At 42.3% G+C, this 17,817-nt stretch overlaps 2 protein-coding genes across 3 annotated transcripts; both read right to left on the bottom strand.

Moving 5' to 3' along the window:
* Nucleotides 1-2,029: 2,029 nt before the first annotated feature.
* Nucleotides 2,030-7,672, bottom strand: LOC120059867 (gap junction beta-4 protein-like). Its single transcript, XM_039008922.1, has 2 exons — nucleotides 7,036-7,672; nucleotides 2,030-2,076 (listed from the first exon to the last, which is right to left on the bottom strand). Exons 1-2 carry the CDS (start codon nucleotides 7,670-7,672, stop codon nucleotides 2,030-2,032), a joined length of 684 nt encoding a protein of 227 aa, XP_038864850.1.
* Nucleotides 7,673-9,949: 2,277 nt separating this feature from the next.
* LOC120059866 (peptidyl-prolyl cis-trans isomerase E-like) lies at nucleotides 9,950-15,038 on the bottom strand. 2 transcript variants are annotated; one of them, XM_039008920.1, is made up of 9 exons: nucleotides 14,983-15,038; nucleotides 13,743-13,786; nucleotides 12,992-13,018; nucleotides 12,747-12,826; nucleotides 12,482-12,616; nucleotides 12,278-12,401; nucleotides 11,939-12,061; nucleotides 10,488-10,630; nucleotides 9,950-10,213 (listed from the first exon to the last, which is right to left on the bottom strand). In XM_039008920.1, exons 5-9 carry the CDS (start codon nucleotides 12,512-12,514, stop codon nucleotides 10,145-10,147), a joined length of 492 nt encoding a protein of 163 aa, XP_038864848.1. In that variant the 5' UTR covers nucleotides 12,515-12,616; nucleotides 12,747-12,826; nucleotides 12,992-13,018; nucleotides 13,743-13,786; nucleotides 14,983-15,038; the 3' UTR covers nucleotides 9,950-10,144. The 2 variants fall into 2 exon arrangements, with proteins under 2 accessions (XP_038864848.1, XP_038864849.1); XM_039008921.1 differs by lacking the exons at nucleotides 13,743-13,786; nucleotides 14,983-15,038 and having other exon boundaries at nucleotides 12,992-13,130.
* Between the last annotated feature and the right edge of the window lie 2,779 nt (nucleotides 15,039-17,817).

The raw sequence follows: 17,817 nt of genomic DNA, 5'->3' as shown, positions 1-17,817 counted from the left end.
CAGGCGGAGATTCTCATCTTTGACCAGGAGACCGTGAGGTTATGGAGTTCGAGCCACAGGAGGCCAAGGGTGACTTTGTGTGCGGGTACGGTGATGAAGAAGGGAAGGCTTTCCTGGTGCTTGGGTCCCATGGTGAGGGTGCGTGGTGCTGTGACCTGAGTAATTGTGCCGGATCCCAATGGTCGCATATCCAGGGCTTGGTCAGGAAAATAAGAGGAGAGAGGGTATGAGGTTAACTTCAGGGAGGAGGCAAGGGCCTGGTTGATAAAGTTCCCCGCGTCACCGGAGTCTACTAGAGCTGTAGAGACAACACCTGAGGGACAGCCCGCCAGTGAAATGGGAACCAGAAAGGGTTTGGTGTTAACGATAATGGAAGACTCACGCCTACCCTGCTCTGCTCTAGTGGAACCCGGGTTAGGATGCACCGGACACCACTGAAGCTGGTGCCTCTCCTGGCCGCAATAGGGACAGAGCCCCAGCTGTCTCCGGCAACGCCGCTCTGCCGTGGAGAGGTGTGTGGCCCCTACCTCCATGGGTTCAGGCTCTGCATCAGGACAGCCAAAGCAGGGAGGTGAGTGGCGAGGTGGACACCGACGCTCCCGAAGAAGGTTATCCAGACGGATGGCCATTGCGATGAGAGCATCCAAGGATGTGTTGTAATCTCGACATGCCAACTCCGTTTGGACCTCGTCGTGCAGTCCACTGCGGAATAGAATGCGGAGCACCGGCTCATTCCATCCTCTGGAGGCTGCCAAAGTCCGAAAGGTGAAGGCGTACTCCACAGCGATCTGGGCACCCTGCTGGAGTTGGAAAAGTTGCTCACCTCCCCTCTCTGAGGGATGGTCGAAGACCGCCCTGAACCTCTCATAGGAGAGCTCCTCATCTCCTCTCTCCCAGATGGCCATAGCCCACTCCAATGCCAGTCTGGTCAGCAAGGAAATGACCGTGGCAAACTTGGCCCTCTTGGTGGTGGGGGCTCCCATCTGATAGGCGAAACAGAGGGAGCACTGGAGTAGGAAGCCACAGCATTTCGATGGAGTGCCATCATACTTCTCCGGAAGGGACAGTTGGGCATCGCTGACCTAGGTGGATGGCTGGGTAGGCTGAGGGACTGGCTCACTGTGACGACCCGTTGTAGGAGGCCCTCCGTCAGAGGTATGGAGAACCTCGCTTGTGGTGTCAAGGCGGTGGAGAACGCGGAGGGCCTCCTTCATGGTCGTACCCAGTAGAGCCAGCTGGTCGTGGTGTTGCTGCAGTCGATGACACTGTTCTTCGACCGTCTGGAAGATGGTGTAATCATCTGCTGCTTCCAGAATTTCTGAGGCAGTATTCTGTAACGAAGACGCAGGAAGCAGGTGCAGATGATGAGTTTAATAATAACAAGCATGGCGAGTTACAAAACAAGAGAAGCGTCTGGACATGAAAAACAGAACCAGTACTGCCTGATGACTGAGGGTGGTGAGAGCTATATGAAGGGAGAGTAATCAGGGTGGTGATGAAGTCCAGGTGTGCTTAACGATGGGGAGCAGGTTTGCGCAATGAGGGTTGCCAGGACTGGTGATTAGTAGACCGGAGAGGGAGCAGAAGTAGGCGTGACGATTGTGGGAGCACCTCCTCTAAGAGTATGAATTAAGCTGGTTGTGAAGGTTTGAATCCTAAGCAACCTGCATACACATTGTTTGAAGAACAATAAATCAACATAGCTACTGTAGTAGGTCAAAGCTGTGTGCTGGAAAACCTTGGTAGAGCTTGGGTGGAGTAGGCATTGTGGCGCTCATGTGAATTTCCCCTATTTTTCGGCTTCAGACAACTTCACTTAAAACATAGTTTTTTTGTTTTTAGTTAGTTAATAGACAACTAAGAAAGAGAGTTCTCTGCCAATAACAGCTAGTTTTCAGTTTCCCCCTCCCCACTTCCAGACAGTCCAAGCAATATTCTTGCTTGAGAAATTTCTCTTTGCTAAGAATCTATATATATATATATATGTTTTAATCATTTTAATTGAAAATCACAGTAAGATACTTCATTGTTACACAGAAATTATTTGATATTGAGATAAAAACTTCTGCATTGGACCTTTAAGTTACCTGCATTTTCGTTGTGTTTCTTTACCCTCTATTCATTGAACAAACATTATTTTGACTTTTGTTTGTTGCATTGACATGGTTGCTTTAGAAAACAATAGTTGAGAGGTATCATCTGTCCTATGTGGTCTCTTTATTCCCTTCCCTTATTCTTATTATTCATGGACATTGAGAGGCCAGGGGTGGCTTACTATGGAAAATGGAGATCAATCCAAATCCAAATCTCCAAGAAAATGGGATGTGGCTAATCTCTTTGATACCACACCCACTTTCATATAGAGTGTTCACAATAACTTTTACTGTATTGCTGGGTTGACGTTCGTAGGACAAAGTGTCTCAGTATCTTTTCAGGTGGCCATAAGAGCATCTTTGTTGGGATAATATTTGTGGGCAACCACAAACATTGTCATTGGTGAATGGAAAAGAACATCTGTCTGCTTGCGCTAATGCCCAATCCATGTCAGAACATGTTAGCTCTGTTTGGAGATTTGCTTCTATTCAACGCTATCACGTTACTGTACAGTTGAAGTCGGAAGTTTACATACACCTTAGCCAAATATATTTAAACTCAGTTTTTCACAATTCCTGACATTTAATCCTAGTAAAAATTCCCTGTCTTAGGTCAGTTAGGATCACCACTTTATTTTAAGAATGTGAAATGTCAGAATAATAGTAGAGAGAATGATTTATTTCAGCTTTTATTTATTTCATCACATTCCCAGTGGGTCAGAAGTTAACATACGCTCAATTAGTATTTGTTAGCATTGCCTTTAAATTGTTTAACTTGGGTCAAACGTTTCGGGTAGCCTTCCACAAGCTTCCCACAATAGGTGGGTTTTGTTGTTACGCCCGTTTATTCGTGGTTCCGGTATTTGTCCTGCACCATTGTATTGTGTTTGTTCTGGTGTTTACTTTACTTTACCTTGTCCACGCATCTCAGCTCTCCTGCGCCTGACTCCTTTTCACCAGTTATCCACAGCCTTGACAACTCCAATACCTTGACTTTGTTGTCCTTAAGCCATTTTGCCACAACTTTGGAAGTTTGCTTGGCGTCATTGTCCATTTGAAGACCCATTTGCGACCAAGCTTTAACTTCCTGGCTGATGTCTTGAGATGTTGCTTCAATATATCCACATAATTTTCCTGCCTCATGATGCTATCTATTTTGTGAAGTGCACCATTCCCTCCTGCAGCAAAACACCCCCACAACATGATGCTGCCACCCCCGTGCTTCACGGTTGGGATGGTGTTCTTCGGCTTGCAAGCGTTCCCCTTTTTCCTCCAAACATAACGATGGTCATTATGGCCAAACAGTTCTATTTTTGTATCATGTGCAGTTGCAAACCGTAGTCCGGCTTTTTTATGGCGGTTTTGGAGCAGTGGCTTCTTCCTTGCTGAGCGGCCTTTCAGGTTATGTTGATATAGAACTCCTTTTTTCTGTGGATATAGTTACTTTTTTACCTGTTTCCTCCACATCTTCACAAGGTCCTTTGCTGTTGTGAATTATAAGTGAAATAATCTGTCTGTAAACAATTGTTGGAAAAATGACTTGCGTCATGAACAAAGTAGATGTCCTAACAAACTTGCCAAAACTATATTTTTTCTAACAAGAAATGTGTGGAGTGGTTGAAAAATGAGTTTTAATGACTCCAACCTAAATGTAAACTTCCGACTTAAACTGTATGTGAGAATGTTATTCATTGACTACAGCTCAGTGTTCAACACCATAGTGCCCTCAAAGCTCATCAATAAGCTAAGGACCCTGGGACTAAACACCTCCCTCTGCAACTGGATCCTGGACTTTCTGACGGGCCACCCCCAGGTGTTAAGGGTAGGTAACAACACATCCGCCACGGTGATCCTCAACACAGGGGCCCCTCAAGGATGCGTGCTCAGGTCCCCTCCTGTACTCTCTGTTCACTCATGACTGCACGGCCAGGCACGACTCCAACACCATCATTAAGTTTGCAGATGACACAACAGTGGTAGGTCTGATCACCGACAATGGCGAGACAGCCTATAGGGAGGAGGTCAGAGACCTGGACGTGTGGTGCCAGGACAACAACCTCTCCCTTAACATGATCAAGACAAAGGAGATGATTGTAGAAAACAGGAAAAAGAGGACCGAGCACGCCCCCATTCTCATCGATGAGGCTGTAGTGGAGCAGGTTGAGATTTTAAAGTTCCTTGGTGTCCACATCACCAACAAACTAACATGGTCCAAGCACACCAAGACAGTCGTAAATAGGGCACGACTAAACCTATTCCCCCTCAGGGGACTGAAAAGATTTGGCATGGGTCCTCAGATCCTCAAAAGGTTCTACAGCTGCACCATCGAGAGCATCCTGACTGGTTGCATCACTGCCTGTTATGGCAACTACTCGGCCTCCGACCGCAAAGCACTACAGAGGGTAGTGCGTACGGCTCAGTACATCAGTGTGGAAAAGCTTCCTGCCATCCAGGACCTCTGCACCAGGCAATGTCAGAGGAAGGCCCTAAATTGTCAAAGACTCCAGTCACCCTAGTCATAGACTGTTCTCTCTGCTACCGCACAGCAAGCGGTACCGGAGGCTTCTAAACAGCTTCTACCCCCAAGCCATAAGACTCTTGAACATCTAATCAAATGGCTACCGAGGCTATTTGCATTGCCCCTCCCCTCTTTTACACCGCTACTACTTTAATAACTCTACCTACATGTACATATTACCTCAACTAACCAGTGCCCCCGCACATTGACTCTGTACCGGTACCCCCATGTGTATAGTCTCGCTATTGTTATTTTACTGCTGCTCTTTAATGACTTATTTCTTATTCTTACCTAGATTTTTTTTTTTTTTTTTAACTGCATTGTTGGTTTAGTATCTCGTAAGTAAGCATTTCACTGTTGTATTCGGTGCATGTGATAAATTAAATTTGATTTGAAATCAGCTAAGAAGGGAGTAAAATGGGACTGATTCCTTTTGAATGGGAAATTCAATGCTAAGGGACTTTTCATGGTCTTGATCCTTATCTAAGTCTCTGAACCAAGAAAAAGCATTTGAATACTGTCTGTAACGAATTAACACAGGTGCCATCATAGAAAAATGTACTGTATAGGGGCATTTCTCTCACAATGAGTATGGTCTCTTGTTTGTATGTTAAAAATATTCCAAAACATGCATCCTGTTTCCAACAAGGTACTAAAGTAATATTGCAAAAAAATGGGGCCAATCAATTCACTTTTTGTCCTGAATACAAAGTGTTATGTTTGGGGCAAATCCAATGCAACACAATACTGAGTACCACTCTCCATTTTTTCAAGCATAGTGGGGTCTGCATCATGTTATGGGTATGCTTGTAATCGTTAAGAACTGGGGAGTTTTTCAGGATAAAAAATCAATGGAATAGAACTAAGCACAGGCAAAATCCTAGAGGAAAACCTGGTTCAGTCTGCTTTCCACCAGACACTGGGAGATTAATTCACCTTTCAGCAGGACAATAACCTAAAACACAAGACCAAATCTACACTTGAGTTGCTTACCAAGAAGACAGTGAATGGTCCTGAGTTGCCTCGTTACAGTTTTGACCTAAATCTACTTGAAAATCTGTGGCAAGACCTGAATATGGTTTGTTTAGCAATGATCAATGACTAATTTTACAGAGCTTGAAGAATTTTGAAAAGAATAATGGAAAATGTTGCACAATCAAGGTGTGGAAAGCTCTTAGAGACTTACTCAGAAAGACTTGCTGCCAAACGTGCTTCTACAAAGTATTGAATCAGGGGTATGAATACTACTGTAAATTGAATATTTCTGTATTTAATTGTCAATAAATTTGCTAACATTTCTAAAAACATGTTTTCACTTTGTCATTGTGGGGTATTATGTGTAGATGGGTGAGATAAAAAAATATGTAATAGATTTTGAATTCAGGTTGTAACACAACAAAATATGAACCAAGTAAATGTGTATGAACTCTTTCTGAAGACACTGTAAAAACCCCAAATATGTTTACATCCATGTATTTTGAGATACACAGTTTCATCAACAGCTTACAGAAACACACTAAAATCATTATCTCTACTGGCTTTATGCAGTGTATGTATTTTAGAATATACAATGTAAAAAACATAAACACAGAATAGCCATACTCATTTTTCAAGCCATGTTTGCATAATTTATAGACTAACATCTGACCAGAAAAATACTCTCAAAGTCCATAGAAGAAATTAAATATTTTTAATTGTCTGAAAATACATTGCTCTTTGCTCCATCTTTTTCACAACAAAGACTGATGCAGTCTCTGCCATTCGTAATGGAGGATGAGACAGGGAAAACAACTTCTCCACGGCATAAGAACAGCAATGGTATGGGCACAGTGTGGCAATGGTTGAGTCCTTTCATAAAAATAGCACTGGTAAAGTTGTGAGGTGTGGTAGACAGCGAACAAATAACATAAGAATAAATTACATTTCCCAGCCCTAGCGTGAAACTTTCCTCTGTAAATGATGGATATTTTATTTAAAGTGACTAATTGATTTGTTTAATAACCCGGTCAATGACAGAATGGTAGGTAAACAAGTTATCCAGGAATGTCAAGAGCCATCCAGTTCCATTGTAGCTCAGGTAATGAGAAGACAGTCTTGAATGGCAGTGAAGAACTCTCTCGCCCAGTGAGGGCCTGAAGATAAATGGAAGATATTTCCCATTGCCTCCATACTTATTTGTCTTCTTTGCATTCTCTCATTCAGTCTCTAATGTCTTTGTCCAGTCTTTACCTCAGGCATACACGACAACGCTATACGATGGGGCTGAGGTATCCTTGCTGGGTAGCTTTATTGAGGGCAGCTTTAGTGAGTTGAACTGCATTCCATTCTTGCCACCAACCACCAAGGAGGTAGCCATGGCCATCTGGCGTGGCTGGATGGTGGAGGAGGGTGAGTTCTTGTGCATACGGGTGAAGACCTCTTTACAGCGTTTCCCCACCAGGTACAGGATCTCGAAGAAGGAGAGCAGGATACAAGCCAGACTGGTGACCACCATGAAGATGGTGAATATCCGCTTCTCAGTGGGGCGAGCAATGAAGCAGTCCACCTTGTTGGGACAAGGCTTCTGCTCACACTTGATGAGGGAGGGGAAGTCATAGCCCTCGTAGATATGGTAGATTAAATACACAAAGGCGGCGTCCACAGCCATCTTGAAGACCAGGGTCAGGACGTAGGTCCACCACAGCCCTCCACGCTTCTTACCGGTGTTCATGTAGATTTTCTGGCAGCCCTCACCGTATTTTAGTGTGTGTTTACGCTCACGTTCATCTCTGTAGGCTACGTGCATTACCACCAGGAGAGAGGGACATGTGACGAAGATGAGCTGCAGGGCCCACAGGCGGACGTGGGACACAGGGAAGAAGTGGTCGTAACAGACGTTGTGGCAGCCAGGCTGGGCCGTGTTGCACGTGAAGTCTTTTTGCTCATTGCCCCACACATTCTCGGCTGCCACGACAAACACCATGACCCTGAAGAGGAAGACAATGGACAGCCACACGCGGCCGAACGCCGTGGAGTACTTGTTCACCCCACTGAGGAGGCTCTGGAGGAATGCCCAGTTCATTGTGAGACTGACTCACAATCTACCTCCCTGACGAAAGTTATTACGGAATAATTAGTGAGAAACTATTTCCACTGTTGGTTGAGATCTCAGGTAAAATTCTGGAGTGTTCTTCACTTTCAGCGATCTTTAGAAAAAGAGAGAGGAAGTGGGGAAAAGATTATGCCTTTGAGTATGAGTGAACAAAAGGACACAAACAACTGGTGTCACCTGTTTTCCCAAGTGTAAAAAGTAATTCCCAACCAAATAACTGGTAGCTATTTTCACACTTGCGGTCTTCTTTTAAAATTAAATTGAATAATAAAGTTCATATATTAAGGATGATAAAAGCCCCCATGTCCTAAAAGCACATGACAGGATTTCTGTTGAGCAGCAAGTTACAGTGCCTTCAGAAAGTAGTCACACCCCTTGACTTTTTCTAAATGTGTTGTGTTAAAGTGGGAATAAAATGGACTTAATTGTCATTTTTTGTCAACGATCTACACAAAATACGCAATAATGTCATTTGTAAATTAAAAAAAAAAAAAAAACAGAGTCAATACATGTTAGAATCATCTTTAGCAGCGATTACAACTGTGAGTTTCTGGGTAAGTCTCTAAGACCTTTCCATACCTGGATTGTGCAACATTTGCCCTAAACAAACGTTTTCAGGTCTTGCAATAGATTTTCAAGCATATTTAAGTCCAAACTGTAACTCGGCTACTCACAAACAATCACTGTATTTTTGGTAAGCAACTCAAGTGTAGATTTGGCATTATTACTTTAGTGCCTTGTTGCAAACATGACGCATATTTTTTAGATTTTTATTCTGTAGGTGCTTCCTTCCTTTCACTCTGTCAATTAAGTTAGTATTGTGCAGTAACTATAATGCTTTTGATCCCTCAGTTTTCTATCACAGCCAAACTCTGTTTCAAAATCACAATTGGCCTCATGGTGAATTCTCTGAACGGTTTCCTTCATCTCCGACAACCGAGTTAGGAAGGACGCCTGTATCTTTGTAGTGACTGGGTGTATTGATACACCATACAAAGTGTAATTAATAACTTCACCATGCTCAAAAGGATATTCAATGGATTTTTTCATTTTTACCCATATACCAATAGTTTCCCTTTGCAAAGCATTGGAAAACCTCTGGTTTTGTGGTTGAATCTGTGTTTGAAATTCACTGCTCAACTGAGGGACTTTACAGATACGTGTTTGTGGGGTACAGAGACGAGGTAGTTATTCAAAAATCATGTTTAAAACCTATTATTGCACACAGAGTCCATGCTACTTATGTGACTTAAGCTAATTTTTACTCATGAACTTATTTTAGGCTTGCCATAAGGGGTTGAATACTTATCGACTCAAGACATTTCAGCTTTTCATTTTTTAGTAATTTGTAAACTTTCCTAAAAACATAATTCCACTTTGACATTATGGGGTATTGTGTGTAAGCCACTGACAAAACATCTCAATTGATTAAATGTTAAATTCAGGCTGTAACACAAAATGTGGAAAAAGTCAAGGGGTTTGAATACTTTCTGAAGACACTAACTATTGCATTCATAGGCCTAAACATTAATAACGGACACATTTATAGTTTTTATAACACAGTTAGGCTGTGGAAATTGTTGTTGATTCTAGTCAGTGCTCTGCAGAGAAAAATTGTCACAAATGCAATCACCGAAAAAGAACCCAAACTTGATCTCTCGCAATCGTTATCTAATAACCTTATAGTACAGCTAGCTATTGATTCGCAGGTGGGAATCTAAACAAATAATGTACTTACACTTCAAAATTACTTTATATAGAAAGGACCATAAACTCCGTCGGGAAAGTTGCAGTTCGTATCGTAATGGAGAAACATGGTTTTACTGCGCCCCCAGAGATGAAAATCTATGAAGATTTCGCAAGGGAATTTACATAGCGACGTTACCGTACAACGTTCCATTTATCCAGGTGTGGCTCGTGAACTGGCTCGAGCTGAGTGTTTTCGCCGGCCATTTAAATGTTATTCAGAGTGGAGCGGCTGATCATAGGCTTTATTTCAGACCTTTAGTCATAAATATCGAGTCTTTTTTTTTCCATTGAAGACCCATAAAATTAAATTATCAAATATATAATGCAACCTCTTAGAAATGTTGTGGTACATTTTGAATGAAAAATCCTAAAAGACATATTTCTAGAGGAAATGTAAGTATTTGTATTCACTATACAGTCCTACACTGTATCAACAAAGAAAACGTTTTATTTACAATTTGGAAAATGTGACATTTATCAGCAGCTGTTTATGTTTAGTATAAAAGTGTTTATTGTAAAATTTACAGAGAAGGTGGGACGAACAGGGAGAATCCATGTACAGCAGATGAGTCATGGACATGTGTAGTACATGATAAAAACTGAGCAGTTTACCATTCTTCAGTCTGACACTGCATATTTTTCACAAATACAGTCACACACACAGCTACAACAGTCACTCTTCTGTGCTTCAAGTTAAACATACTCTCCACAGTCTGAAATGATCACTTTCTGCTTGGGCTTGCCTTCTTTTGTTCCTTGTGCCTGTAGGGATAGAAAACATGACATGAGTCTTGGTACACAACTTCTTCACAATCTGTAACAACCTATAGGACCCTACTTCCCCGTCCATGGGAGAATCTCAATTGCCTACTCCTCGCATCCCCTCTCATCGTCTCCTTCTCAAAACCCATTGGAGGAGAAAGTTAGAGGGTAGGGACCTCTGGCTTTCTCATCCAATGGGTTTGAGAAGGAGACGAGGAGAGGACGCGAAGAGTATGCTTTTGAGATCTTCCCCAGCATGTCCCTCCCCTCTTACCTCCATGGCTTTTGCCACCTCCATGCCCTCCATCAACTCTCCAAACACCACATGTTTGTTATCCAGCCAATCCGTTTTGTCACAGGTGATGAAGAACTGAGAGCCGTTGCTGTTTGCTCCAGAGTTATCCATGGAGAGCTGACCTATTACACAACAAAGCATCCTTCACTCATGCTGCCAAACATACCCTCGTAAAACTGACCATCCTACCGATTCTCGACGATGTCATTTACAAATAACCTCCAACACTCTACTCAACAAATTGGATGCAGTCTATCACAGTGCCATCTGTTTTGTCACCAAAGCCCCATATACTACCCACCACTGCGACCTGTACACTCTCGTTGGCTGGCCCTCGCTTCATACTCGTCGCCAAACCCACTGGCTCCAGGTCATCTACAAGTCTCTGCTAGGTAAAGCTTCGCCTTATCTTAGCTCACTGGTCACCATAGCAGCACGCGCTCCAGCAGATATATCTCACTGGTCACCCCCAAAGCCAATTCTTCCTTTGGCCGCCTTTCCTTACAGTTCTCTGCTGCCAATGACTGGAACGAACTGCAAAAATCACTGAAGCTGGAGACTCATATCTCCCTCACTAGCTTTAAGCACCAGCTGTCAGAGCAGCTCAAAGATCACTGCACCTGTACATAGCCCATCTGTAAATAGCCCACCCACTACCTCATCCCCATACTGTATTTATTTATTTATCTTGCTCCTTTGCACCCCAGTATCTCTACTTGCACATTCATATATATATATTCTGCACATCTACCATTCCAGTGTTTAATTGCTATATTGTAATTACTTCGCCACTATGGCCTATTTATTGCCTTACCTCCCTTATCCTACCTCATTTGCACTGTATATAGACTTTTTCTACTGTATTATTGACTATGTTTGTTTATTCCATGTGTAACTCTGTTGTATGTGTCGAACTGCTTTGCTTTATCTTGGCCAGGTCGCAGTTGCAAATGAGAACTTGTTCTCAACTAGCCTACCTGGTTAAATAAAAGGTGAAATTTAAAAAATGCAGATTTGAATGAGTATAGTTTCTGATCACATGAGGATAAATGCACATCTCTCTCGTGTGTAATAGGAAGCAGATTCTAGATGTAATTTTGGATTGGAGATGCTTAATGTGAGTCTGGAAGGAGAGTTTACAGTCTAACACCTAGGTATTTGTAGTTGTCCACATATTCTAAGTCAGAACTGTCCAGAGTAGTGATGTTGGACGGGCGGGCAGGTGCGGGCAGCGATCGGTTAAAGAGCATGCATTTAGTTTTACTTGCATTTAAGAGCAATATGGAAATGCATCATGCACTTCCTCACCACTCTACACATTCATTCACAGACAGACATATTTACAGCTGGACAGGGACATGTCTCACCTGCAGCAGTGTGTTTGAGGACAAAGTTCTCATCTTCAAACTTTCGTCCGTAGATGGACTTACCCCCAGTGCCATTGTGGTTGGTGAAGTCTCCTCCCTGACACATGAACTGTGGGATGACACGGTAGAAACAGCTGCCTTTGAAGCCAAAGCCCTTCTCATGTGTGCACAAGCAGCGGAAGTTTTCTACGGGAGATGTCAGAGCAGAGGAGTAGTAGATTTTAAGGGATGCTGCTTCTATTTAACAGGCATGAAAAACTGCAGACTAGAGAAACTTAATTGGCTGAATCTTACCAGCTTTACATATGATCTCTTTTGATACAGTCCAAATATTCCTCTAATGACAGGGTTCTATTTTCAGAAATGTCCCTGGTACTTTATAACAAGGAGGCGCATGGATACCTGCAGTCATAGGAACAATGTCTGCTCGGAGCAGGAAGCGCAGTCTCCCTGCTGGCTTATTGCCAATCTTGATGTCCATGTAAACCTGGGGGTTTGTTCTGCCCTTCTTGGCTGGGAGCTCGCTCTGCAATCAATCAATGATAATATATTATTGTGACAGGCTTTTACAATATAAGATGTTATTACACAATGTACTACACTCACAGAGACCGACAGGAACACACACACAACTTGCATCTGCTGTTGTTGATTTGGCTGATTCTCCAGTGGACTCCGTCACCTCAGCCTCTTCAGCGGTCGTTCCCGAGAACTTTTTCAGCCAATCATCATCTGCCCAAACTGAGGAAATGGCATAAAGTTAGCGATTTTATCACATCTATGGAGTTTCATTATAGGTGAAAGCCATGGGACAAAGCCATGAGCCAATACTCTATAAGTATTTATAGAGAGACTAATGAATATCACTCACCTGGACGAGAAGAGCCCTCTTTGATCCTCATAGGTTTGGCGATGTTGACCCGGATGGTTCTTCCAAACAACTGACTCCTTCTGTCAATAAAACAGAGGGAAAACCTGCATCAATGAGAATGGTTCAAACCACAGCTTTGAAAAATGAGTCACTGTCTCAGAGTACATAGTACCAAAACAGGGGATAATGCAAAGGTCTATTAGTAAAACCAAACTGACTTTAGAAGCAGACAGTGTTTCACTCACCATGTTATCAATAGCAGCAGCAGCATCCTGTGGAAGATGAAGGGGATGAAAGAATCACAGCAAATCAAACTGTATTAGTCACATTCGCCAAATACAACAGGTGTAGACATTACAGTGAAATGCTTACTTACGAGCCCCTAACCAACAATGCAGTTTAAAACCCCCCAGAGAAAAAGAAATAAAAGTAACAAGTAATTAAAGAGCAGCAGTAAAATAACAATAGCGAGACTATATACAAAGTCAATGTGCGGGGGCACCGGTTAGTGGAGGTAATATGTACATGTAGGTAGAGTTAAAGTGACTATGCATAGATGATAACAACAGAGTAGCAGCAGTGTAAAAAAAAAAAAAAAGGGGGAGAAGGCAATGCAAATAGTCTGGGTAGCCATTTGATTAGATGTTCAGGAGTCTTATGACTTGGGGGTAGAAGCTGTTTAGAAGCCTCTTGGACCTAGACTTGGCACTCCGGTACCGCTTGCTGTGTGGTAGCAGAGAGAACAGTCTGACTAGGGTGGTTGGAGCAAAACATTACAACACAATCATTACTGTGAGCATTTCACTGTAAGGTCTACACCGGTTGTATTCGGTGCATGTGACAAATAACATTTGATTTGATGGCCAATGACCATCCACCACAACCACTAGATGGCGGTCCATGCTGAAACCTGAGCCATTGGAATACACACACATTTGTTAACTGGCCATATCCAACATAATATGGCATACTTGCATAGAGGTTGATTAAACTTACCTCAGCCAATTCAAATTCAATGAAGGCGAATCCTCTGTGCTTCTCTGCAAAGCAAACAATATAGGGTGCATTCGTAAATTAACTCTGGCCATCTACTCTGATTTCAGAACACTCGTCTGTGTGCCAGAGCACAGAATAACTGATGAATTTACAAACAACGTTCAACACCCGTTGAATATGATCGGTGTCAGTCAACATTGGCAAACAGCGTTATTAAATTGTTGCCAGCAGCACAGTTAGTCACCAACGCTCTGGATAACATGAAAACAGCCTGCTTGGGCGGTAAAATGGTCAGTGAGGTGTTCTCATTTTTGTCGGGAAGTATCTAAGTAAGCTATCCAACGTTAGCTTGAATGCTTGACTGCCTTTGTGAAGTCTGAACGCCCGGATCAACCCTACTCCTCGGCCAGAGCGTCCAGTGTGCACTCTGAAAGCTTCGAGACCGAAACGCTCTGAATTTACGAACGGACAATCTGACATCGCTCTGGATTTACGAACGCCCAGAGCGCACTCCAGATTGATTTTATGAACACACTCATGAGACATGAACTTCTGCTCTAACGTTAAGGTTTTCATCTCCAGTAGCAGCTAACTCTGGCTAAGTAGCCAGGCAGGATGGATGAGTTTCTCTTCACTGATTGCGCTTTACGTTTATGCAAAACACTGAATGGTAGTCTATTGGAATCTGAATATCTGTGATATCCCCGAACGGAATGAACGCCACATGCAGCACTTTTTCGTCCACCTCTGTGAGACCACCTGTCAACACATACAGTCACGTTAGCTAGCTAGTCAATCAAAGTAGTAAATGATCAGATAAACTAAACGGTTTCTTAAGTGTATTTGACTTCGTATTAAAACAATGAATGGGGCTTTAGCTACAACAACCAATAAGTTGCTAAACGTTATCGAGTTAACGTTACTGGTCGGTAGGTGGCCTGGTGGTTAGAGCGTTGGGCCAGTAACCGAAAGGTTGCTGCGTCGAATCCCCGAACTGACAAAGTCGGGGATTCTGTCGTTCCTGAACAAGGCCACTGTTCCTAGGCCGTCATTGTAAATACGAATTTGTTCTTAATTAACTGACTTGCCTAGCTAAACAATGGTAAAATGCTAGCTTACGTTACTAACGTTAAACAACTAACTTTATCAAGCTATTAAATGTGAAGTTAAATTGCCAGGTAAGGTTTCATTCAACTACACAGCAACAATATATAAAAAAAGTGATGCGTATCCAACTCACCAACATAAAGGACTCGTTTGGTCGAAGCCATCTTGCTTTAACCCTTGCAGGGTTGCCACGTCCAGACGAATTACAAGCCCTGAAAAATACCCCAAAACGTGTTTTCGAAGAGACAGGAGTTTCCACATTGATCCAATAAACACTTTTCCATTACGTTATGAGCGAATTAAAAATAAACATCGACGTCATTTTTAGAGTAGGCACAATTCTTGCAAGTTTAAGAAAAGATAAATCACCATTTTTAAACTCTCCAGATCATTTTCCATCAATGGATGTCGATTTAATTTGTTTTGACTGCTATGATTAAGCAATAAGGCCCAATGAGGTATGGTATATCGGCAATATACCATGAGCTAAGGGCTGTTCTGAGGACATATCCCTTAGCGGTGGTACTGTGTATTGGCCATATACCACAAACCCCTGAGATGCTTTGCTAGTTATCAACGTAAAAAATATGTTCTCGTCATTTCCTTGGTACACATATTCTATAATTTCAGTATCACTCCAGACCCGTTTGTCCTTAAGACAAGTCGACATTAGAATGCAGTTTACTTTTAACTAGTGATTCCCAATCAACTGAATTTCACTCAAGTACCCAAATATTTTATATATATATTTAACCTTTATTTAACTATGAAAGTCAGTTAAGAACAACTTCTTATTTACAATGACAGCTTACCGGGAGACAGTGGGTGTTTGTTTTCGCAGGAGCAGAACAACATACATTTTTTACCTTGTCAGCTCGGGGATTCGATCTAGCAACCTTTCGGTTACTGGCCCAACGATCTAACCACTATGCTACCTGCCGCCCCAACCATTCAGTAACAGCCTCTGATAGTCAGCAGCATGTCACAGCGAAATGTATATTTTTCAAGATAAATGCCATGGCGGCCTTAGCGTAATTTAGCAGTAGCCACCTGCGTGCCCGGGAAACCACGAACATGGCAACACTAAACCCTTGACCTCAGCAAAACTCGTGATTGGTCCATTACAACCAAAGCCCACTTTCTTCTTCTGTGGATTTTATATGGCGGTAGGCCACCAACTGGACTGGACTGTTGACCAGAGACAGGGAAGGTCTAAAAACTAAAAACCCTACCCATTAATTCTAGTTGAGACTGTAACCTCATATAAATATCTTGTAATTTTAATTGATGACGACCTCTCTTTTAAATTGCGTATTCGACAATTTACAAAAGAATTGAGGCTGAAATTGGGATTTTATTTTAGGAATAAGGCCTGTTTTTCTTTTGAAGCCAGAAGGAGGCTAGTATCAAATACATCTATGGGGATATTTTATATATGAATGCTTGTGCTCAGTGTTTGAGATCAGTTGACACCCTTTACCATGTCACTTTGAGATTTATTTTAAACTGCAAAACCCTTACGCACCACTGCACTTTGTATACCAGGGTTGGCTGGCCTTCTCTAGTCACTCGTAGGCTCAGTCACTGGTATACTTTTATTTACAAAGCCATTTTGGGTTTACCTTTATATTTGGGCATTTTTATTGTTCAGAAATGTGGTGGGTACTCTCCACGTTCGCTGGACTTTATCCTGCTAACTGTTCCAAATGTCGAACTGAATTTGGTAAAAGGGCTTTTATGTACTCTGCGCCATCGTCTTGGAACGCCTTACAAAATACTTTTAAACTGGAAGAACTTGTCCCGATTGGTATTTTTAAATCACTGATGAATGATCTTGATACTGATTCCCTGACCTGTCAATGTTTTTAATTTGGTTATACTCTTGTGAATTCTATGATTTTTACTAGATTACTTGTAGTTTTTCATGTGGTTTGTATGTCATTTTTTGTAATGACTTGGTGCTGCCTATCTTGGCCAGGACGCTCTTGAAAAAGAGACTTTAAATCTCAATGAGCCCTTCCTGGGTAAATAAAGGTTTAATAAAAAATACAAAAATAGTCTCATTAAAAACAAACTACACAAGTAAATACATCACCTGAAGGTTTCTTTAACAATTCACTTAACTTGGCTCTTGAATACCATTACTCCTTAAATCGAATTACAATCTCTCCCTTTCCCTCCCATTAAATAGTGCAGGCACTGAAATAGAACATGTTCCACGGTTTCCATCTCTTGACAGTGATCACACTTCCCAGTTGGATGATTTCCTACCAATTTCAATGTGCTGTTGAGCTTTGTGTGTCAGTCTCAGCCTTGTGATTACACTTTCCTCCCTTATCTCTTGACCCGAGGCCGTCCCTGTCCCCACTTCTTCCTGAATTGTATACATGTGTCTTCCCTTTCCCCTCCCTGTTCCACAACTCTTGACATTTTTTAACCACAGTTCTTATTAACCCATTGGCTTCTGAATTTACTGATTGACATTTCCATGTCAACATTAGGATGTTTGAGAGCCTGCTTGGCGAGAACATCCACCTCCTCATTCTCCTCTACTCCCACATGAGCTGGTACCCAGAGGAACCTCACAAATACCCCCATCTGTCTCAACCTAAACAGGCACTGCAAAATCTCATACAATACATTGTCTGCTCCGTGATACAAAGTGCTGAACATGAGAGACGATGACTACCCTGTCTGGCCTCACCTCCCCCACCCACTCTGTAGCCATGAGTATGGCCAGGAACTCCTTTGTGTATACTGATAAATTATCCGTTGGTCTTTTTGTCACAGCCATCAGGAACACTAAAAGCTGCACCTGTGCTCCCTGTTTTAGGGTCCTTAGATCCATCAGTGAATATATTCAAGAAAGCATAGTACTGAGTTCTTAAATGTTCACTTACACTGTTTACTGAATCTACCCTAGGTCTAACATTGATTGAGGGAGAAACCAAGGTGGGATACCAAAGCC

This window comes from Salvelinus namaycush, chromosome 15, assembly GCF_016432855.1.
Source record: "Salvelinus namaycush isolate Seneca chromosome 15, SaNama_1.0, whole genome shotgun sequence".
Taxonomy (NCBI): Eukaryota; Metazoa; Chordata; class Actinopteri; order Salmoniformes; family Salmonidae; genus Salvelinus; species Salvelinus namaycush.
The sequence above is the reverse complement of the archived record's forward strand: the minus strand, read 5'-3'. Positions and strand labels throughout refer to the sequence as shown.

Bases quoted from the DNA above. Each gene is read 5' to 3' on its own strand.
- LOC120059867 (XM_039008922.1), bottom strand. From the start codon at position 7,672: ATGAACTGGGCATTCCTCCAGAGCCTCCTCAGTGGGGTGAACAAGTAC. The intron at 2,077-7,035 runs GTAAAGAGGTCT...GGTAACTTAAAG, and splicing joins GTACCTGGTGGGGAAACGCT to GTCCAATGCAGAAGTTTTTA.
- LOC120059866 (XM_039008920.1), bottom strand. From the start codon at position 12,514: ATGCAAGTTGTGTGTGTGTTCCTGTCGGTCTCT. The intron at 12,062-12,277 runs GTATCCATGCGC...CATCTCCCGTAG, and splicing joins CATTGTTCCTATGACTGCAG to AAAACTTCCGCTGCTTGTGC. The intron at 10,214-10,487 runs GTAAGAGGGGAG...CTATCCCTACAG, and splicing joins AGGTGGCAAAAGCCATGGAG to GCACAAGGAACAAAAGAAGG.